This window comes from Ursus arctos, unplaced genomic scaffold, assembly GCF_023065955.2.
Source record: "Ursus arctos isolate Adak ecotype North America unplaced genomic scaffold, UrsArc2.0 scaffold_21, whole genome shotgun sequence".
Taxonomy (NCBI): Eukaryota; Metazoa; Chordata; class Mammalia; order Carnivora; family Ursidae; genus Ursus; species Ursus arctos.
The window spans coordinates 44,159,568-44,183,749 of NW_026622886.1; the positions used below are offsets into that span (position 1 = coordinate 44,159,568).

The following is a 24,182-nucleotide window of genomic DNA, read 5'->3' on the forward strand; positions in this document are numbered from 1 at the left end:
ACGAAGAGTCGGACACTCAACCGATTGAGCCACCCAGGTGCCTCTGGAAAACTTCTTTTGATATGATTCACTTGTCTGTTGCCCCATGGTCTTGCCATTCCAAAGGCCTTGCTGGCAACAAATATATCGACGCAGACAGCATTCTTTACAAGGATTATGGGCAGCACTAAGTACCACATAGAGAAAGATGGTACCATCTTGTTGGTAGAACACAGTACAAAGATTTCTTTAATCAAGTCAAAGGAGAATCGTGTTATAACCTTGAATCTGTCATCTACTCCTATTCAAGAGAGAGGCAAATGAGGACTCTGAAAGATGAAACATATGGTTGTTATTTTGTGTAGGCTGTTTTGGTTTGGAAGTCAGCTCAAGCAACCAGGGGCAAGGGGGGGATGAAGGTTGAAGAAAAGAGGTAATTCTGAGGGTACACAATGGTGAAATAAAAAAGCAATCTTAAAATTCATGCGAGCGGGACCTAGAAACATCAAGAACCACCACAATGCTCTGGGGTCAGATTTCTCTCTCCTTGAGCTTGTCCTGAGCATTTCTTTGCTGTCCCAGTACTAGCTTATAGCTCCTTTCCCATTATAGCCTTTCATTTCTGCTCCTGCAGTTGACTCTCAGGTTCTCAGTGTTTCCTAGTTCAACAAGGCCTTGAACTAACTATTTGCCTTAGTTGTTGTTATTATTGTTGTTAATATTATTTTTTGGTACTAATGTCCAGGGTCACCCGGAAGCCTATGAACAGAGTGCCCTTGAATAATGTGCCCTTAGCTGTCACCTGAAGTGTGGGACAAGAGGAGACCATATGGTATAACATGGCTCCCTATGTGCAGGGCTCTTAGCAGGGGTTGTAGGTGGGGTAGTTTCCTTAGAATTGGATAGGTTGTGGCAGGCACCCTGATGCTCCAATGCAAAGGTGACATCCTTCATATCTAGGCTGCCAGACCTGATGATGTGGACACCTCCATAGGAATTCCAGGTCTAAGAAAGGAATTCCAGGGGAAATTTAGACTTTTTGAGTACCTAGGGCAATTATGTATGAATTATGACCAAATTGTACATCCAGGCACCTACTTCAACATAATCCAACAAAACTTGAGAGATCTAAAGGTCTAACTGTTAAGATTTATCCACATACATTCTTGACACGGTATGTGATTATTCCCAAATTACATAAATGAGCATGTACTGAAATATTTAAATTTAATCATATTATTAACTAGTAACGAGTGAAAAATGAATTAGAGATTAATATTTATTTAGCATTTACTATATCTATTGGATATTTTATATGTTATTTCATTTCATATTTAAAACTTAACCTAGGAGGTACCATTATCTTCATTTTACATTGAAAGGAACTAAGACTCAGGACACTTAGATGGCTTGCTCAAGGTCCCCAGATAGCAGGTGTGGAGGCAAGGTTTCAACCCAGGTTCTGTCTGACGCCAAAGCTGTCTTTCCACCACACAATGCTGCTTCCCTAGAGTGGATCTGAATGGATGAGAAGAGTTGGTAAATGTTAAATCATCTGACTTTGTAAAAGGGAGTTTGAGTAACATTTTAACTTCATTTTCAGGAGTGGCCCAATAAGGGAGCACTTAGTCGACATTACATACATAATCTAGGGTCTACAAGGATATCTCAAAGAACATTTATACACACACACACACCCACACCCAGTACTAGAAATGACTTAAAAAAATCAGATCTTAGCTCAAAAAGATAATTAACAGTTACCCTTTATTATTCATTAAAAATGAACTTTCTAAAATATTAGTAAATCTCATTTTTAGCTCTGTTTTGAAGTGTTGATACCAGTGAAGTAACATTTTTCTTCTTTGAATCTTTTCTTGTAAAATTAGAGTTTTCTCTCTCTCTAAAACAGCAGGAAGTTCATTCCAGTTCTTAATAAAGATAAAGGGAGCGCCCATGGACTTGAGTAACTGCAGAGGAGCATTACGGTAAACAGATGTATTTCCACAGCTGCCAGCTGTCATTATATCTTCCACCACGGGAATAGAGCCATAGGAGCAAGCCTCGTATATTCTGTAACATTCTGTGTTTACTCCTACTGGGCACAATGTGAGATCACTCTGAAGCAAAGCATCTTGGTAATTCTTAAGGCTTTCATTTGTTTCCTGAGGCTGCCACCTAAAAAATCAGAAAGACAACTGTAGGTTGCACTTTACTAAGCAAGTGTTTTGTGAGAGAAAATATCAGCTACAGGAAATGGTAAATACATTAGAGAGACGACAGGCAGAAGACAGAAATAAAATCTTGCCCAAATAGATTTCTTGAAAATATTTAAGAATTTGAAAAGTTTATAGCAACACATGTTTAAATCTAGTAGTCACCATGAAATTTCTGAATGAACATTAAGCCAGCCAATATTTTCTTTTCTTTTCTTTTTTTTAAAGATTTTATTTTTAAGTAATCTCTACACCCAACATGGAGTTTGAACTCACAACCCTGAGATCAAGAGTCTCACGCTCTACCAACCGACCCAGCCAGGGAGGCACCCCCCAGCCAATGTCTTCTGAGTTCCAGGTCTTTCTCTACCCTACCCTCCAAAATCCTGCCCTTACAGAGCTTATATTCTAGTTCCAGTAATGGAGATGGATAGTAATCAAGTCAGGTCCATAAGTTATTTAGGTGTTAAGTACTATGAAGAAAAATAAAGCAGAGAAGTGAGGAGGGAGTTTCTGAGCCAGCAGTGTTGCAGTTTAATTTATTTACTTATTTAAAATTTTATTTATTTATTTGCGATAGGGAGAATGAGTGAGAGAGCAGGAGCAGGGGAGCAGAGGGAGAGGAAGAAGCAAGCTCCCCGCTGAGCAGGGAGCCCAATGCAGGGCTCTATCCCAGGACCCTGGGATCGTGACCTGAGCCAAAGGCAGATGCTCAACCATCGGAGCCACCCAGGTGCCCCACTGTTGCAGTTTTAAATAGGTAATCAGGGAACGTGTCATTGCAGGGCTAGAGGTGGGCAGCAAACCACACAGAACGTTTGAGGCGAGAACCGAGTGCAGCACAAGTACAAAAGCAACGAGACAGTGAGTGCCTGGCCAGGTCCAGGAACAGCAAGGAGGCCAGGGTGGCCAAGGCAGAGTAACTGAGGGGGGAGGGGTGGAAGATGAAGTCAAGCATCCCATCATGAAGGGTTGTGATCAGAGGGGTGACTGACCTGACCCATATTTTATCAGAATTAATCTGGCCCTCGTGTTAAGAATAGACTGTTCAGGGGCAAGGGTAGAAGTTGAGAGACCTTTAGAAAGCTTAGACATTCTCTCCTGACTGTTCCTAATTTTCTCAGTGAAATAAGCGACAGGGTCAGAGGTAATGAAGAGAGAAGAAGGTATGAAACAGTCTTATAGGACAGGGGGAAAATACATGGATAAGGGAAACACGTGATTGCTGGGCACTTGAGAGTCAAGGTCACGTATTTAAAGCAAGGTCTTTTGGCGTGATTCTGTGTGTGTGTGTGTGTTTGGCTGCATGGTACAGGTATGGCGCAGGTAAGAGAGCTGGATTTAACCAGAGTTACAGTTTGCTCCATAAGGGAACTAGGGATTTGAATGTGTATCAGTCATAGTTGATTATGAAATTTAAGTGGGGAAAAGAAGAAAGTAAAGATGAGATGAGCAAAGGACAATGAAAAGGTAGTAGGAACAATGAATTATAAATCCCAGCTAAATTGCTGGAGTCAGATATTTACAGGGAGTGAGCTGGAATGACAGAAAATGGTGGTTACAGAGGAAGATGCTGGAACTTGAGATCACAGAGAAGACGAAGTATGTGTAATGATAAGGTCTATGAAATGAGCATGACACTGAGTGGCCAAGGCCAAGTGGAGAACCAGACCCTTGGAAGACAGGCAGTAAAGGAACGTAAGACAAAGGTGAAAGAAGGACCATCTATATAGATTGGGAATCACCAAGAATTAGGTTGGAGTAACATGGGACAGAGTGAGAGTGTGCCAGAACTAAACTCTTCACAGAATTAAGGAGATAAACCCCAGGGTCAGTAAATGACTTCAAAGAGGAAGAGAAATGGATGGTTTTGTCTGTTGACATGATACTCAAAATGGGGAGGTTTTAGGGAAGGAAAAGGGAGAATGGTCTGGAAGCAGCAAGGAGAAGCAAGGATGATACCTACTCCACCTCCTGGCTCAAAGCTGTAAGAGGAATTATAAGAATAATTCTACTACTATAATAAACTTTGTTATTTTACACTGCCCTCATTCATTCCTTTCCTGGCACACTGTCCCCTTGTGGCTCTTTACCTTTGCTTTCCCTCTGCCTGGACCACCCTTCTCCTGAACAGACAGGGTTCATCCCCGCACCTTCTTCAGGCCCGTGCTTATCTGTAATCTTCACACTGGAGCTCTCCTTGCCATTCTAAAACAGCAGATGCTCCACTCGCGATCTCTCGTCCTCTCTACATCCCTCCTCTGCTCAGCATCTATTATCTTCTGACACACAATATATTTTACTGGTTTGTCTCCTCCGACATTTAAGTTCTAAGAGGGCATGGACTTTTGACTGTTGTGTTCACTGCTGAATCCTTCACAGCTGAGATAGTTTCCGGCATATAACAGTTGCTTGAAAAATGGTTGTTGACTGAATGGATACAGTACGGTTACAATAACTCTAACTCTGCTCTTAGAGTTGGGAGCTATGCTTTCAAAAAGAGGACACCTGCTACAATTAATATCTTTTTAGATCTGGAAGGACATTTTTTAGGCATTTCTTCTCTGATGACTCCACACATGAAACTGCATTTATTTAAAAGCAAAAGGAATAATTCCAAGATTTCTTCCTTCACTGCATGAACACCTGTTTTGTGATTACCATGCAAAAGATGGAAGAAAGTTAAATCCATCCATCCATCCATCCAACCATCCACTCCCCATTTATCCTAGACCTATTTTGTGTAAGGTCCTATGTTAGATCTGGGGGTTCAAAGAACAGTATGTCCTGTTCTCCTGTCCTCAGGGTGGTGTCTGTTTCCTGATGGTGTGACGAGTACTTCGTGCCACTCTTGGAACACTGAAACTGGTCACTGAAAACCTCAGGGGTGAACCTAAGACCTTATTGGCACTCACAATCGCTTATGTGTCAGGTCTAACTAATAAATATTACTGAGGAATCTCAAACAATTGACATTTGCATAGGATAGTTACTAGCACTCCTCTTCAGGATGGACTCCAGCTATAGGAGATGCTCCCCATTTTAAATGCATACAACCCAGTTTCTACAGTCTTAATTATCGATACATCTTCTTCAGAAAGACTGGTATTAGTGAAGCTAACAAGGTCTCTTTGGAGACCTGTGCTGCTACATAAAGGAACTCCCCGACTGGAGAACAAAATGGGTGAATCAAATAAACATAGAACTTACTGTTCTCTTGCTGAAACCCAACAAAGCTTATCATTCCCATCTTGTTTCAAAATGTTCATTAGTGCTTGTCTGGATGAATTTTCATAAACGGTTCCTAAGAAATTACATAAGTAGGGCCTTTCATTATGCAGCATTGACCAACTTGCTTCCACCACAGGAAAATTCCTGTATCTACAAAAGTAAGTACATACGAGTTAACAATATAGGACCACGGGATTGGCAAATTATCCTATAACCTAGCATCTCAGGTAGCATGATGATGCACAGAGAAGAGATTTCAAGTGTGATTTTCTAAACCTCAAACTGTATTTTCCATGTTTACTTTGGAAAAGTCCCTGCATCACTAACTTAAAAAAATAACCTCACACTGATATCTTTTACAAAAGTGCTACAGAGATTAAGGGCCTGAATTGCTTTTTTATTCTCAACTTCCATACACTTGTAGTTATAAGGAAGGTTAAAGTCAAAGACCTTCAAAGTATAAATAATCCACTTTCATAATGATCATCATTTAATGAATGTTTTAGACAGGTGATGAAAAGATTACAGAATACACATTTCTATAGCAAAAAGCTCTGATTTTCCAAAGGCTTTTAAAGTAGATTTTTAAAAAAGGGTTCCTATAGGTTTTTAAAAAAGATTTTATTCATTTATTTATTTACTTACTGGGGGGGGGTGCATACAAGTGGAGGGAGGGGCAGAGGGAGAGGGAGAGAGAGAATCCTAAGCAGACTCTGCACAGAGCTCATGAAGTCCGAGCAGGGCTGAAACCCAGGACCCTGAGACCATGACCCGAGCTGAAATCAAGAGCTGGACGCCCAACCGAGTCATCCAGGTACCCCTAAAGTAGATTAGGAAAAAAACAAACAAACATTGGGGCACGTGGGTGGTGCAGTCAGTTAAGTTAGGTCAGGTCATGGTCTCAGGGTCAGGAGGCAGGCCCTGAGTTGGGCTCCGCACTCAGCATGGAGTCAGCTTAAGACTCTCCTTCTCCCTCTGCTCCTTCCCTGCTCTCTCTCTCTCTAAAATAAATAAATAAATCTTTTAAAAACCCTAGCTTTTAAAAAAATAACAAGAAACATAAAAAAAAACCTTGCATGCGATCCAGAAGAGGCCTTTTGCAATTGACCCATTCTTATGGGCATTTGGAAATTAATTAGAGACCAAACTGTGTGCCCAAAATGCAACCTTCCCATAAGGGTGAAGCTTTATACAATATCCTGTAACAGGTGGTTCCAACCTTGGCATTACTGTCATTTTGGGCTAGTTCAGTTTTTGCTGTGGAGACCGTCCTCTGCCTTGCAGGACAGTTAGCAGCATCCCTGGCCTCTGTCCACCAGATGCCATTGTCACCCCCCCTTCCACTTGTAACAACCAAAAATTTTCTCCAGATGTTGTCAAATGTCTCCTGGGAGGCAAAGCTGCTTCTGGTTGAAAACCTCTGATTTATAAAAAAGATACTGGTCTAGTCCAACAATAACAGAATTACAGAGTTTCCATCCAATGTATGGAAATTGTATGAATAGACTATGTAGTGTTACTATGAAAGAGTAATTTTGTTACAGAACATTTTACAAGTATGAGCTCTACTCAAGGGACAGAATTTTCAAAGGGTCTTATAGCTGGCTATACTTAATGTAAATCTTTTTGTCTGATGCTACCACAAACGTACTAAGTTGGAATACTGCAGGGTAGGCCAGGAAATATGTCCTGTTAATATGCTTCTCTGGTGATATTTGTGTAGCCAACTAAGCAGCAGTTTAAGATCCCATCTGGTAACAAGCGATAAGAATGAATAATGAATATCTGATTCAAAAAGCGTGTTAATGAAATTTCTTGTAATTCACCCATTTGACAAGTATTCACTGTCTACTCTGTGTAGGCTAGGTTTTAGACTCTGCCGATAGAGTGAACAAGAGACAGAACGCCTGGGGTTTATGTGCTAGTGCCAGATCTAAGTTTAACTTATCGTAAAGTCAACTAAAAACCTTCTATTAACAGAAAGATAAAAAGCTTCCATTTTACAGAAAGACTTTATAGACATATTTAGAAGCCTTTGTTATTACTTAATTAACCCCACTTATTATAGAAGAAATTTGTGCAAGTTTAGTAAGTCTCAATGGCAGATCTGAGCACATCATGATCCTCTCAAATCCAGGGGTATGGAATGTTCCTGATTTAATACTGCTTTTCTAAATTCTTTTTTTTTTAAGATTTTATTTATTTATTTGTTAGAGAGAGAGACCGAGAAAGAGAGAGAGAGAGGGAGAGCACAAGCAAGGGGAGCAGCAGGCAGAGGGAGAAGCAGGCTCCCCAATGAGCAAGGAGCCTGATGCGGGACTCGATCCCAGGACCCCGGGATCATGACCTAAGCTGAAGGCAGATGTTTGACTGAGCCACCTAGGTGTCCCTTAATACTGCTTTTCAAGTAAGATTTTTTTGTTTGTTTTTACGATAAATTATATAGATTCCATAGTTGTTTTAAGAAGGTCTGCTTGTCTGCCGTTCTCTGTTAAACATCTCTTTAGGGCACTACTGATAAACTTGAAAATTCATCCTATGCCTTGGAGTTTTAAAATACAAAAAGGTAACTTACACTCTTCTTATAAAATGCTAAAATACTCTGGGGGCGCCTGGGTATCTCAGTCAGTTAAGCACTTGACTCTTGATTTTGGCTCAGGTCATGATCTCAGGGTTGTGAGACTGAGCCCTGAGTTGGGGGCTCTGTGCTGGGCATGGAGCCTGCTTAAAATCCTCTCTCTCCATCTCCCTCTGCCCCTCTTCCCCACTCATGCTCTACCAAAAAACAAAAAAAACCAAAAAAACCCTAACATACTCTAAAAACATCATTATTATTACTGAGGCATGAGACCAAACCATATTTTTTCTATGGAAAACATTGTACCTGGCCTCCCAGATGATCCAACAACTACATTTATTACAAATGTAAAGTATAATCTTCCTGATTCAGAAATTCAGGTCTTAGAGTCTAGAGACATGTAATAATATTTTGTACTTACGTTGCCACTCCTAAAGGCCACTGAAAGATATCCACGTCATTAACCCAGGGGCTGTCATATATTATGAAAAGAAGCTCCACAAAGCCTCCATTTCTTTTGAGGAACTGGTTTATCCATTCATTATTACATTGTTCATTTCCAAGCAACACAACGGCGAGATGCTGGAGTTTTTGAGTTTGCACTAAATTTTGCGCATAAAGTAACCACTGGGTGGCATAAAAGATCTTAGCTTTTTCTCTCCCATTTAGAATGAGTACCACATTATTCACATCAATGGGAAAGTACCCTGGGACTACAGCTGGGCCAGTGATGAAGCTGTTAAAATAATATAACAAAACAAGAACAAGAGAAAAACAAACAAACAAAAACAGAACAAAGGTATTTGATATCAGAAGTTTTCAATCATTTTACATAAAATCTACAATAAGATTTAGTCTGTGTTCTTTCTAGAAACCTCATTTCTATAATCCAAGTTTTCTTGAACAAGTCTGACTGATAGAGCATGGCCGTAGATTAATAGGAAGTTTTGGGTGTAGACAGATCAGTCACATATGATAACCAGAAACGTGGTAGCTTTGTTGTTGCTTTTAACCACGTTCAGAATATGTGCTGGCTAGAGTTTGAGCTGGTAAATACTCAGTTGAATAGTGTGAAACTCTATATAGTTCCTCCTGGAAAGGTGTTTAAGTCAGTAGTTCCCACCCCTTTTATGGTGTGAGTTACTGTTATGCTCTTTATCTGAATGAAGTGTAAGTGATGAATTGAGAAATGGAGGATGACATTCTAAACATCCATGGAGGTTAAGTCTCACAAATATAATACTAAGGAGAAAAGCTAGCTGCAGAATACTCATAAAATATGGTAACTCTATGTAAATTTGAAAGTACAATATAAAGAATTGTGCTTAAATCTAGTATAAGTATAAATATAAAAATCTGAATGGGAATACATACCAAATTCATTACAGGGGTTGCCTACGAGGAGGAAGAAGAGAAAAGGAACTGGGGAATAGTACAAAGAAAGCTTCCCTTTTACTGGGAATATTTAACTCCTTTAAAAGGAAAGTTAAATATCTGAAGCAAATATGACAGAGAGCTAGAATTTGTTCATTCTGCATGATGGATAAATGAGAATGTGTTATATTATTCTCTGTGAAAAAGCAAGAAACAATATTGTATCTGTACTACAATTTTAATTACATAATACTATATATAGAAAAAAGACCGTTAGTAGACATGACAAAATGTTGTCTAACCCTGTTTTTGGAATTCTAGGCACAGTGGAATAATGAGTGATGAAAACAACTTCTGAAGTTTCCAAGTTATTGTAATAACCACTTACTAATTTTTTTAATTATAAACCTATCCTAAAAAAAGAAAGATGTAATTTTAAAAACAAATGAACTTGTAAAATATGAGTACTGAATTTTTTAAAACTCTGTTTGTTTACTGTGCTTTAAACAACACTATTGCTTTATTAACTACCAGCGGGACTGGCCTGCAAAGGGCAGTGGATGCTCTGGGCTCAGGGTCCGTGTAGGATGTGAGGAGGAGGTGATGACTGGGAGGCTACTTTGAAGGAAAGGGGGTGATGTGGAGAGCAGGCCCAAGAGCCCCTTAGATTTACTTCCGGAAATGGGTAGATCTTGTAAAGGAGTCATGGAAAGCTATGGCCATGCCAACAAGAAGATGAAGAAATTCTTGGAAATCTGGCTGCCCATCGTCCATTTTCTTCATCATGTGGTCAAGGACACCAGAGTCCTTCTAGTTCTTTGTGAAGGCAGCCAGCTCTGTATTCATGAAGATTAGGAACTCTGTCTTGGAGAGTGTGCAGTTGTTACCCTCCTTTCCAGCGAACTTTGGGAAAACAGCAGTCAGAGACTCGATGCCCCGCTCAGTCTCAGTGGGGCTGGGCATTTTTGCCATGTCCGCATGGAGTGGGTGAGGAGGTTGTGACCCGGCAGCAGCGGCGCTGCCAAAAGTTTATTTATTTTTAAGTAATTTCTACACCCAACTTGAGGCTCAAACTCACAACCCTGAGATCAAGAGTCACATGTTATACCAACTGAGCCAGCCTGGCGACCCTCACAGGATTATTTTGAAGACTAAATGCATTAACAGATGTACAGTGCTTAGAACAGTATCTGGCACATCGTAATTACTATAGGAGTCTTGCTGCTGTTATTAGTTTTATTATTTTTACTATTACTTAAATAAGTACTGCAACATCTCCCTACCATCCCTTCTCCTTTCTTTCTAGAGAAACTGAATATTATCTCTCCTTCATGTACCTTCACAAAAACCTTATTGATACATTCTTTATATTAATATTTCAATTAGGTTACACGTGAGCCTGGGACTCATGCTGTCTCTTAAAGGAACTTTGCCTATCTCTACTCATATCTATCACATATTGATTTACAGTTTAATTTCATAGGGCAACTTCATTTTTAATTTCTTAGGAGGAATCTTCTTCTGCTCATCGTGGTCTTTGCTTATCCTTAAAAGACTGCCTTCAGAGTCCTGTCTCGTCCATATGCAGGAATTATCACAAGATATATAACTGATAAAACAAAAGCTAGATGCCAAATTATTTTATTGTTATCAGAGTTCAATTATGGTATTTTCAATTAGCATCTGCAACTTATGAAAAGGTTATAAAAAAAAAGAAAAAGTTGAACTTATTTCTAAAGATCATGATAAAGTTTTAATTTACATTTCATAAAATTCACCCATTTTGGGGCACCTGGCTGGCTCAGTTGGAAGAGTGTGTGACTCTTGATCTTGGGGTCATGAGTTTGAGCCCCAAGATGGGTACAGAGGTTACTTCAAGATAAATAAATAAAATCTTTAAAAATAAAATAAAACCTTAAAAAACATAAAAACCTGTTTACTTTTAAAGAATGATTACTTTGAAAAGATACATGAAATGAAACTGCTTTCCAAGTGTGTAAAAAGTAAGCAAGAATTAAAGGAGCAGAGAAAATTCAAATGAAATTGAGATTAACCATAGCTTTTCTTTCTGATTTCTTGGGAAATAAATGGAATCCTAATAGAAACCTGAATCTTTGGTTGACATTTTTTCCCCTAATAGTACAATTGTTACATGAAATAAGCATTTAAAATAATTATTTTTATTTCAATAAGAAAGCAAAATCTAATAGAAAATAGCACTTTATAGAACAAAATTATCACATTTTTTCTAAAGAAAATAATCGTAATCCTATTTAAAAATCTTTAGAAAATATGGAATCATAGATAAGTTTTATAAAAATAAAAACTCAAAAAGTCTTAATGATACATTGGTTTTACTGAATCTGAAAAAAAAAAAAAAGATTTCCGGGGGAGCCTGGGTGGCTCAGTCAGTTAAGTGTCTGCCTTTGTTCGGCTCAGGTCATGATCAGAGTCCTGGGATTGAGCCCCACATGGGGCTCTCTGCTCAGTGGGGAGTCTGCTTCTCCCTCTGTGCTCTCCCTCTCTCTCTCAAATAAATAAATATAATCTTAAAAAAATCATAAAAAAAGATTTCTGAGTAATTGAATTAAAATGGTAATCTATACCATCAAATCATGAAAGAACTCATATATAAATGTTTTTATAGAATTTTCACAACTCATAACAATAGCTTTGCTACCACTTGAGTATTATAAAATATGTGAACATGACTAGTATATGAAAGAGAAAAATGAAGATACTTTAAAGTTTATATATTATTCCTTCAAGATATGGAATATTAAATGCTTATCAGCAATCAAATGTTGTAAAATTTGGAGCATGAACCTTCCCATATAATCAGAAATGTTTTGATAAAAATGAAACAGACAAAATTAAAAAAAGGAAGTATTTTGTAAAATGTTCAGGTAAGCTTTAACTACAATACATATTCACGAAATTTACTTTTCCAGTCTTCGCGAGTTGAAGTGGAAATATTCTCTAAATATGTTTTCCTCTGATTTTTCTCCTTGTATTTACATAAAACATTGCAGAATGCACATGTGCAGAACACAGAGACACAGCAAACGATAATATTGCACAATTACTACCTGTAATGTGTTCTTCCTACAACTGAACTTCCTTCTCTCCACTGAGCAGTCACATCAGTGGGATCAAGTGAGCCTTCAAAAATATGCTCCCAGAGATACAAACCTGGTAATTAAAACAAAACAAAACAAGAACAAACCCATTTACTGTCTGGTTTAGTCTGGTGTGTGAGATGAGTTTACGTTCTGCTCACTTACATAATTTGACCAGGAAAGCAGACTGTATTCCTTTTTGGTCCCCCGGCAGGCCGTTCTGCCAAGCAATCACTCAAAATCATCAATATGGTGGTTAATGTATGAGAGACAGAATTCAGAGGTTGTCACTGTGAAATGTGACAGAATGTGGGTTACACCAAAGACAATAAACTCTCTTACTCTAAATCTGAGAAAGCCCTAGTTATCATTGGACTTTTACTACCTACTTTATCCCGACATGTGTTATAATGCAAGTTACTATATGATTAGAATGGCTTCTATATTATAACAAACTAGGGAAATTCATCATTTTGTGCCAAACACAACCAGAGGAGCTCAGGTACATATGTATACGGTCAATACATCAAGGAGTTAGTAACTCTTCCTCTCCTGAACACACATCCCTCATTGCATGATGCCCTCTGCAGACAAATGCCATTGCAACTTTCTCCATGGGGCAGCCCCTGATATTTTACTGTGATTTCACCTGAATGAAAGCTCTGAGAGTAGAGGAAAGCCAAATGAAATAATCTGGGATCCCTGTTTTACTTACATTGACAGATGTGCTTTGTTCCATTCTCATTATGCCCTGGTACTAAAGGACACACACAAAATAACCGTGTTTAAACATACAGCTAATCAGATAAAGCTTTCCACGTGTGGTGCCCAGTAATGCTTCCCTGTCCACCCAAGATGTCCAAAGATGTAATCTCTAGAATCTATGAATCTTACATGGCAAAAGAAACTTTCTTTCTTTCTTTTTTTTTTTTTAAGATTTTATTTATTCATTTGACAGAGAGAGAAAGTGAGTACAAGCAGGGGGAGTGGCAGAAGGAGAGGGAGAAACAGGGTCCCTGCTGAGCAGGGAGCCGATGCGGGGCTCAATTCCAGGACCCGGGGATCATATGACTTGAGCTGAAGGCATATGCTTCACTGACTGAGCCACCCAGGCGCCCCCGAAAGAAATTTTCTATATGTGATTAAGGATGCTGAGGTGGGGAGGTTATCCTAGATTATCTGGATGGGCCCTAGGTAATCATAAGTGTCCTCACAAGAGGGAGGCAAGAGTGACAGAGTGAGGGAAGGAGGCATGAGGGCGGAGGCAGGAGTCAGAGTGATGCAGGGCCAGGAGTAAGGAACGTGGGTATCCTCAGATGCTCCTCTAGGGCCTCCAGAAAGAACACAGCCCTGTGGACACATTCTAGACTTCTACCCTCAAAAATGTAAGATTCTAAGTTTATGGTGACTATAGTTAATCATACCGTTTTATATATTTGAAAGTTGCTAAGAGAGTAGATCTTAAAAGTTCTCATCACAAGAAAAAAAAGTCTAAGTCTGTGTGGTGATAGATACTAACTAGACTTATTATGTTGACAACTTCACAAAAGAGAAACATCTCAAACCATTATGTTGTACACTTGAAACTAATATAACGTCATATGTCAATTATATCTTAATTTTTAAAAAAGATAATAAATTTGTGTTGTTTTAGTTCACTAAATTTTTGGTAATTGGTTATGGCAGCTATAGGAAACTACAGATTATGGTACCAGGAAAGGAGATACTGCTATAACAAATACTTAAAAATCTGGAAGTGGCTTTGGAATTGGGTAATGGGGAGAGACTGGAAGACCTTTGAGGAGGATGATTTAGAAATGCCTAGATTAGATTGCCTTGGACAGGTTATAGGTAGAAGTATGGGTATCAGTGACTCAGCTACTGAGAACTCAGAAGAGAAAAAAGCACAGTAGAATTAAACCCTATATTGGTTTTTATAAACATCTAAGCAGACTGTGAGTAGAAATATGCAGGTTAAAAGTATTGCTGGCGAGGGCTCAGAAGGAAATGAGGAACATGTTATTAGAAACTGGAGAAAAGGGGATCCTGGTTATAAAAGCACCAGAATGCTTAGCTGAAGTGTGTCCAGCAGTTATATGGAAAGTAGAACATGTAAGTGATAAGCCTGGATATTTAGCTGAGATTTCCAAGGAGAGTTGAAGCTGTGGCCTGGCTTCTTCTTGCTGATTACAGTAACTGTAAGAGGAAAGAGTGATGGAGAGAGGAACTGTTCAGCAAGAAGGAGCCAGGACTTGATGGTTTGGGAAATTCTCAGCCTGTTCAATTGCAAAAGGGTGGAAATTAGGAGATTCACTGTCAGGAAGGTATGTTGCCGAAAGAAGGTGATGGATGTAGCTGAGTATCTTTTTGCTAGCGCCTCAAAAGGACAAAAAGGTTAAAATATTCAGTCACATATAGGGCTCTTTGAGATATTAGGTGTGTAATTAATGGGTCTCCTCAGCCATCTCAGCAGAAGCCAGAAAGAGAGATGAGATTCTCCAGGAAAGATCTGGAAGAGTTCTTATCTCATGGAGTGAGTCCCTGTGACATACATAGGAGACCCACAAGCTTCTTGAAAATGTTGTAGCAGCAGAAACACTGATGGCTTGGACTAAAGAGGACAGAGAGATGCTGAAATGAAAGAAGGGTATTGATTCCCCAAATTCTACAAGAAGGATACTGGCTGATAAAACCGCTGAGCTGCAAGCACATGCTACCATTCATGGCAAAGGAAGGATGACTGCAAGGGTAGAGCTGCAAGACCAGAAGCAGTTTTGAGCCACAGGTTATTCTCAGGCCTTTAAACCTAACAGTTTGCCTGGATGAAATTTAGAATTGCTTGGACTAGTGACTCCATTTCCCAACCCCCCCTACTTTTTTTTTTTTTTTTAAGATTTTTTTATTTGAGAGCGAGAGTGAGAGCAAGAGAGCAAGAGAGAAACAGAGAGAAACTGCAAGTGGGGGAAGGGGCAGAAAAAGAGAGAGAGAGAATCCCAAGCCAACTCTGCACTAAACACAGGGCCCGACACAGGGCTGGATCTCACGACACTGAGATCGTGACCTGAGCTGAAATCAAGAGTCTGACGCTTAACTGACTGAGCTACTCAGGTGCCCCTCTTCCCTTCCTTTTGAATAGGAATGGAATTAGAATCCTATGTGCTTGGGAAATAGATTGATGAAAAGTAGTGTTTGATGAAACTCATCTAGCCACTTTATGCTTACTGAATTGCAAAGAGGAAAGTATGGAAACATGAAAAGCTGTGAAGATACAGAATTAATTAAAAACTAGAATGGGGAAGTAGGAATTTAAAGGATGAAATTAATATTAGAGATTTTATAAAGAAAAAAGTTGCTAGAACTTGATGATTGGAGCCTGGGTCTAGGTACTTGAAATTTGGAGGTCAGTAGTAATCTTTAAGGGTGTATATTTGCATGCAAACATGAATGAATTTATGAAACACTAAGGGCAAAGCATCATTCTCTGATTACTTTCTTCTCATCTGGTCCTTTCTACTGATATCCCTTACTTGTAGATAAGTCCAAGTCATGTTTAAAGGCCCAACTTTTAATTCTCTAAATTCTTTCTAACTCTTGTAACCCTCATTTAGGGTCCCATTCTCTGACTGATCATAATATATAACTTGGAACTCTAGAATCTCATGATACTCACAGCGAAAATGCTTTTGTGGGTATTCAAGTTTAATTAACTATATCCTATATCACCCTCTTACATATTTATAACGAACACTGGCATATTAAGGGCTCAGAGAACGACCTGCAATGAAGAACCTTAACTTTGTTCAGTTCAATGTTTCTCAAATTTTTTGTCCATCAAGTGCAGAGGCCACATCTTATACTTGTGTGTCAAGTGTCCAATAAATACATAAATTCACGAAAATTCAGCTGACATAGGCATTTCTATATAATGATGCTTACATTCTACTTTCTATCTACAAATAAAGCTGTACTCTGCTAAAAACCAACAACAGATATTTGTGTACCTGTGTGTATATACACAGGTATTGTCTAACAGAAAGGAGAAATGAAATATTAAGGAAAAGTAAAAAAAAAAAGTATCATGATGCTTTAATTAACAAATGATGAAATAAACTAAATGTATTAAAATGAATTGAATTTAATACTAATAAAGTACATTTAGGTGTCTTAGCTCTATACATTAACTTACCAATTGCAGCTTTCCCCCAGATTTGTACATGGAAGTCTGTTTTCCCTTTTGTGGATTTATTTAATATTTGAAGACCAGTTTTAAATCTGTGTTGTTGCTCATTTTTTTCATCTCCTTCCCAAGGATTCCATTCTTCACTTCCCAAAGTAGATTGTTCTGTGTTTTAAAACGAGTAACAGTGTTTATTAGTAAGGTAGAGCTGCAGTTGTAGATAAATTCAATCTATTTAAATTAGATGTGAGGGAGTGCTAATTTCAGCTTTTCACAGAGGAAAAGCAACTGAATTTGAACTGGTTAAACACAGACAATTAAAAAAAAGGAAATCAGAATTTAATTTTTATTAAATTTTTATTCTGAAAGATCTTAGAAATAGAATGTTAACAGGAGACACAAAATCATCTCTCCCAAGGGAAACCTTCTAAAATAACTGGATAATATGTATCGTTACAAATGTAACTTTTGCTATTTATAGATTGTGTATAGGTAACCTATACAAAAAAACTTGACTTCAGAATGGAAAGTGTCCAACAGTTTTAGATACTATTGTACAAAATTCTTAAAAAAGGGGAGAAGTCTGAGTCCGATTCTGACATAGGTCGAAATACAGGACAGAGGACCACCATTTCGAGGTAATGCGCCCAGGCTTTCCCAAATCACTGCAAGATTAGAGCAGGCTCTTTGTTTCAATGAAGAATTACAGGTCTTAAACCCAGCGGCATTCCCAAGAATCTCCGGCATTCCGTGACAACGCCTTGCATGTTCAAGACGTGTTTCCCAGGAGTGCGCGCCAGGCAGCTTTGAAGGTGGGGAGTGGGGCTGGCGTGTGAGATTCGGACGAGGTCCGAGACAGCCGCACACGCTCCAAGCCCGAAGCCAGGGCCGGCTACCGAGAGCTGGAGGAGGCGAGGCGCACCCTGGAGCCCAGGGACAGCCCCGGACCCGCGAGCCTGGACTGCGGCCGCCCAGTGTCCTACCTCGGCCGCGCCTCTCCCGCGCGGCGGCCGCCCCCTTCCTTAGGCCCCGCAAAGACGCGGCCGGCGTCCGGCGGCGGCGCCCAAAGAAGACGTGGTAGGCGGCGTAGAGGGAGAAGAGGCAGTACAGGGCGATGAGAAACGAGCAGAGCCGCTTCCGCGTCAGCCGCATCCCACTCGGGCTTCCCGTCGGTCACGGCCACCCTGGTGCTGGACCGGAGAACCAGCCGGCGCTTCGCGCCGTGGCCCAACCGGCTTTCAGCTGCAGGCCCAGGCCCGGGAGAGCTCACCAGAATCAACCCTGCCCCCGCTCAAACCCCGCCCCCGCTCAAGCCCCGCCCAGGGGCCGCCCGGCGTCTTCGCCCCGCCCCTCGCGCCAGCCCAGCTTAGGCCCCGCCCTCAGCTCCTGCCTCTCCTAGGGCTTCGCCCCGCCCCGCCCCAGGCTTGGTTCCTTCACCAGCTTTGGTATCCTGTTGGCATCGTACTTTGGAACTGGGCGTTGGGACACCGCATCTTAACCGCGAGCTGCTCCTTGACCTCCGTAGTGTACCCATGGCCTCTTTCAGCCCTGTCCTCCTCCCCATGTACATAAAAACTTACCTGTTATCTGACCGTAAGAAAAAAATCAAACCCAAACAGCACCCACCTTGATCCATGAAGTCCATATGAAGGCATGGTCCAAGCTAGTTTTTGTTCCCAGGGCTTAGAGGGCCTGCAACATTACAGATGACTGATATACATGTCCATTAAAAAAAGCTAAGTGGTGGAGTGCCTGGCTGGCTCCGTTGGTGGAGCATGGGCTCTTGATCTTTGGGTTGTGAGTTCGAGCCCCACAGTTGGATGTAGAGGTTACTTAATAAAATATTAAAAAAACAAAAGTTAAGTGGTGAAAGTGGCACAACATTGTGAATGTAATTAATGCCACTCAATGGTACACTTAGAAATGCTTAGAGTAGCAAACTTCATTATGTATACCTCACTACAATATTCGAGAAAATTAAGTTTTATTACTATGATACGACTTGAGTGCACACAGGCATATAGTCTTTTGTCAAATAAAGGCTGTAAAATTGAATCCTGTCAATAAACTTCATCAAGCCCTTGTGAAGTTGGGCTACAATTTTTTGTCAGTTCCATTTAGTATTTTTTTAAAGTAATATCTATGCCCAACATGGGGCCTGAACTCATGACCCTGAGATCAAGAGTCACATGCTCCACCAACTGAGCCAGCCAGGTGCCCCTGTGTCTAGCATTATTGTTCTACTTATTTGGCAGTTTTGGTAGACAGAGAGCTTGTAGGACACAAGCGTGGAGTAGGTCATCACTTGCTGTGTCCTGACTGATTGAACTCTTCAACCTGATGCAGTCTTCACATTTCTGGATAAAGTTTCCATCTCCTCCATTAGCAAAAAACTTACCTTTCTTGGGGTCAGGTCTCTGTTTTCCATATTGACATGTAGATAACTCAATAAGGAAAATGTTATGGCTGGAAGGATATTTAGGTCCAGAGGGGGGTGAGCTGACTTGATCAATGGCTCATATTTTTTTGGTGTTTGAGCTGGACTAAAATTTCTACATCTGTTCTCAGTTCTGTGTTCCTGACATTATCGTAGCTTTGTCCTGGACCCTCATCTCATCCTTTTTTTAAATTGTTTTTTTGTTTTGTTTTAACAATATCAGATCCTAATGACAAACTGCTTGAGTTTAATCATACATCTTAATGATCCAATTTCCAGTTTGACTCTGAATAACGTTTGTTCCTCCAAATTAAATCCATTATCAAAGAATGACTCTGTGCCACAGTTGAGGATATAAAACAAGGTAGTACAAATTTTAAAGGCAGTTCCGAAGAAGTTCCCAAAGTACTTTGAGTACAATCAATGGAATAATTATGAGTATCCAACCGAGGTATTTTCTTACTCAAGACTGCCACTAAGTGAAGAGGTGAAAATTCCTTAAAGATTTTTGGTCTTTTTCCAGAAAAATACGATTTTGTTTTGTTTTGTTTCTGATTTGGCTTTCGTTGTTGTCATTGAGAATCTTTAGAGTGCTATTTTAAGAAGAAAAGAAAGCATTTTTAAATGGAAATAAACTCATCATGATTTGAATTTGAAGGTGTCGTTGTTTAGAAGCAGTTAAGGCACAGTACTGAGGAAGTATCAGCTCTGAGCCATAGTGAGGAATCAAAGAAAACTTGTTAATTTTCTAGGTGGAAGGATGGTGTTACTGCCTCTTTTTTTTTTTTTTTTTAAGTAGGCTCCACACTCAATGTGGGGTGCGATCAAGAGTCACATGTTCCACCAACTGAGCCAGCCAGGTGCCCCTGGTGTTACTACTGATATAGAAAGAAAACATGAGATGGAAAGCTATTTTTTAAGAGGCGGATGATTTGCCTTGCTGTCTTTTTGTGCCCAGTAAATTTTAAAGGAAACTCAGTATTTTAGGTGAAAATGAAATGTTTATTATCAGGATTAGATGAGATGGGGCAGCAAGAGTACATTGTCTTCAGTCACTCATCTTTAGTGTATCACCTGAAGGCTACTAGATGTTTAATATGTTTGTAGATGATAATGCATTACCAGCCTTCGATCACTCTACAAATTTACTTTTCATAGTGTCTTTGGTGCCTACTACAGGATCTGCCATAGTTTAGGTGTTTAGTAAATATTTGCTGGTTGAATTCTTTTTTTTTTTTTTTTAGGATTTTATTTATTTATTTGAGAGAGAGCAAGAGAAAGTGAGAGAGAGAGAGAGAAAGCACAAGAGCAAGGGGGAGGGGCAGAGGCAGAGGGAGAAGCAGAGCAGGGAGTCTGACGTGCAGCGCAGCTCCAACCCAGGACCCTGGGATCATGACCCGAGCCAAAGGCAGACGATTAACTGACTGAGCCACCCAGGTGCCCCTGCTGATTGAATTCTTATCAGTATTAAAAAATGAATTTATGTTACATCTGATATATTTCTTAGCGAGGTAGACCTACTGGGAATTGAGACCACCTGTAGCCACATAGCTTGAGTATCAGGACTGAGAACTCAGGCCATCTACATTAACATGACTTTTCTCTTGTTTTAGTAAGTTCTTGCCTGAGAGGATAGGCCATAAACTAATAACTAACTTCACTGTTTACTTCAGGAAATTCCTGCAAGCTAGTTAATCTGAAAAAACAGCTTGCTCTTCTTGGCAAATATCATTTAGCTGAAATAGATGGTTTATCTGGGCAAATACTTCACTTATGAAACTTATGAAATACTCATGAAAAAACATCTTAGTCATCAGGACTTATTTCAGAATCATTGTAGTGGTGTGCCCACCAGTTAGGGTGGCCACCTGTCTTGGTTTGCCCAGGACTGAAGGGGTTCCTGGGATGTGGGGACTAAATCTGGGAAAGTGCCAGAAAACCAAGGACAAATTGGCCACCATACCACCAGCCCTCGGCTATTATGTCAAAAACTTTGCTCAATCCCCAAAATAACTCTGTCTTAAAAGAGCTGTCCTAAGCCATTTTTATCAGACTCCCGTATCCTATAAATTATCACTTGCTATCTTCCTCCTTCTGAGGCTGCTAAGCTTCTGTCAAAGCACTGTTCTCCTTTACTGTAGTGGATTTAATACATTTAGCTTTCCTTAATCACCAGGTTATTCTGGTGGTTTCTTGGGGAGATGGCAGTTGTTTTATGTATATTTTTGTTTGGCTTATCTTTTCTGTGGGAGTGACAGTTATTTAAGGATAGAGAGTATTTAATTTTGTAACTACATAAAACACCCACTGTATCAATGTACATTCAAGTGCTACTAACTAATGATTTTACTATAGAGAACGATATGCAAGATAAGCTAATATGGGGTTGAGGTTGTCTTGAGTAGGGAAGAGGACCATACAAATGGAGGTGTTGTTTTACTTCAAACTACAAATGACTGTACAATTTGAAAATAAATTATGGTGATATATTTAGGTTACAAAGGAATGAATCTTCAAATCTCAATATAGCAGTATTCATTTTTCTTTCTCTTTGTTTTTAATGTGTCGGCTGAGATCTACTTCCTATATGTTACTGGAATCTCCTCAGGCTGGGATGGGTGAATGGAGAGAGAGGGAAAGACAAAGAGGTGGGGAGGTGAAGAAGTGTGAAAAAAGAGACGAAGTAAATACCCTCTGAGTTTGGAGCTCCAGGGATTGGGAACCACAAGTGGGAAGGTAAAATGGGGGAGGGAAGGTATAGAACATGAGATAAATTAAACTAAAGCAAGTCTAAACATACTATTTGGTGAAATTTTCTTCTCTGTCTGCAAAAGGAAGAATTATTAACCAACAAAATATTAAGAAGTCCTAATGCCTTCTGCCAGCTGCCTGAGAAATAGTACACATTTATTCTGAGAAATCCACAGTACAAATTTCTTGAGATACCTGGCCAAAATTCTTTCCTAAGTTTATCAATGTTTCAGTAATACTCAAGAAGGGTATTAACTATTTCGAGAGATTTTTTTACAGCTTGGCCGGCCAAAAGGCTTTATTTGTTTGTTTTTGTTTTTTTGTTTTTTTTACAGTCAGATACTTCTAGTAGGGGTTGGCCATGTAACAACCAATAAGTCATTAAGTATAGCTATATTAAATTTATAAGAATCAATTCCAATAAGGTACATTTTTTCTACGTAAGTATGGTGATGATACAAATAAGTGAAGAAAGTCTACTGAAATTTATTGACATTGGGAAATAGTGAGCAAATTGTAATTTTTTTTCCTTCTGAAGATTTATCTATTTATGAGAGAGAGAGAGCGAGCATGTGCACGCAAGTGAATGGGTGGGGAGGCGGAGAGGGAGAGGGAGGGAGAGATTCGCAAGCAAACTCCCTGCTGAGCACAGAGCCAGAGACAGGGCTTGATCTCACAACCCCACCCAAGATCACTACTTGAGCAGAAATCAAGAGTCGGACACTTAACCGACTGAGCCATCCAGGTATCCCAAATGGTAATTTTTTAAAAAACAACCAACTAAACAATTAACAAAAGCCAAACAAACACAATTAGAATATAAAGGTTAGAGAGAGCAGAACCATGAGGTGACATGGAAGACAGATGAGTAGAAACAGGTTCTGTGCAAATACCACTTCTTTTGCCAATCTTTCTCTCACTCCTGCCCCTGCCCCCAGCAGCCTCTGAGCTCTGTTTACAATTTCACCACTGCTGTAATGTTTCATTACAATTTTTGTTTGTGTATTACATGTAACCCACTAGCTTTAATCAACAGTTAATTAAGATTATTACTTTTATATGCATAAATGCTATGGATATTACTTTTATAATCATAAATGTGGACTCTGTTTTACTATAAGCTCTCTGGGTGGGCGTCATAGCCACTGAGCGGGATTCATAGCAGCTAGAATCCGTGTGGCTCCATCTCTAATTTACCATTGATTTCATTTGCATTTGCTAGTTTTCTAATAACGGCTTGGCAAGTCTACTGAAGAGCCCTAAGGGTGATCCAAGTGTTTCAACCTCTTTTGTGCTTAAATCTTTCTGTGTTTTTTGCTCATTTCATTTTTGTGCTTGCAAGAATGTTGACATTTGGTATATTCCTCAATTTCCCATCACAAGGTCTTCATGGCTTGTTCATATTCCTTTAAATCCATCAACTTCACACATTCATATTTCTATTAACTCACAGAATAGACACTTCAGACAAATACTGCACATCCAGTAGTCTCAGGTTTACTTTTATTTTTATAAACTCAGCTGTGGTTTGTTTTATACCAGGGTTACTGCTAGCTACCTCAAATGGATGAGATAGCAGTCCAGCTTTTCTTAGGCCCTAGAACAGTTTACATGGCATAGAAAATACTTAATCCTTGACAGTTTCATTGTACTTTCCACTGATATTCACTGGCCCTAGAACTATTTTTGGAGATAATTCCTTAATAACATTTCATTTGCTTACTCATGTTTGTAATACTTCATGAGTCTGTTTTGGCAATTTTGATTTTCCGAGGAACAATTTACATCATTGGGATTGAAAAATATTCAGATATATCTTTTTCTAATTTTTAATTTCTTTTTTGGGGGGGTTCTTCTATATTAAAATTTTCAGATTTTATATTTGATCATTTTATTATTTGTTTTCTCCTCCCTTTCTAACATCTTTAGATTTATTTATCAGTTTCGGTTTTTTTCTGTTTTGCAATTACTAGATTGTGCATTATTTTTTTCTTCCTTCTGTTTTTTTGTTTGCTTGACCTTTTCCCTAGCTTTTTGAATTGGAAAGTTGGTTTAAAATTTTTATCATTCCTTCTTAATAATGAAATTATAGAAATCTATCAATTTACCTCTACAGCACTAGTCATATTCTGAAAGTGCAATATTTTAAATCTTTGCTATTTGGGTTTTTATTTAATCTAGCAGTGATTATAGGAGAGTGTGGGGTATTTCACTTATATATATATATTTTTAAACATTTTATTAATTTATTTTAGAGAGAAAGAAAGAGAGTGGGAACGAGTGGTGGGTGGGGGAGAGGAACAGAGCAGGAGGAAGAGAG

At 39.3% G+C, this 24,182-nt stretch overlaps 1 protein-coding gene and 1 pseudogene across 7 annotated transcripts in view; both read right to left on the reverse strand.

Moving 5' to 3' along the window:
* Window positions 1-1,727: 1,727 nt before the first annotated feature.
* RXYLT1 (ribitol xylosyltransferase 1) overlaps window positions 1,728-24,182 on the reverse strand; it is a 261,051-nt gene continuing 238,596 nt past the window's right edge. For 3 of the 7 annotated variants that reach the window (XM_026500117.4, XM_044384645.3, XM_044384643.3), the window contains 6 exons: window positions 18,301-18,366; window positions 16,684-16,839; window positions 12,468-12,570; window positions 8,426-8,740; window positions 5,406-5,576; window positions 1,728-2,157 (listed from right to left, as the gene is read on the reverse strand). In XM_026500117.4, the coding sequence (XP_026355902.1) occupies window positions 1,740-2,157; window positions 5,406-5,576; window positions 8,426-8,740; window positions 12,468-12,570; window positions 16,684-16,839; window positions 18,301-18,319 (1,182 nt within the window). In that variant the 5' untranslated portion in view covers window positions 18,320-18,366 and the 3' untranslated portion in view covers window positions 1,728-1,739. Of the gene's footprint in view, window positions 2,158-5,405; window positions 5,577-8,425; window positions 8,741-12,467; window positions 12,571-12,662; window positions 12,788-16,683; window positions 16,840-17,657; window positions 17,975-18,300; window positions 18,367-24,182 lie in introns of those variants that run through there. The other 4 variants (XM_026500116.4, XM_026500118.4, XM_026500119.4 and 1 more) reach the window with 4 other exon arrangements.
* On the reverse strand, window positions 9,856-11,519 carry LOC113256340 (protein S100-A11-like; annotated as a pseudogene).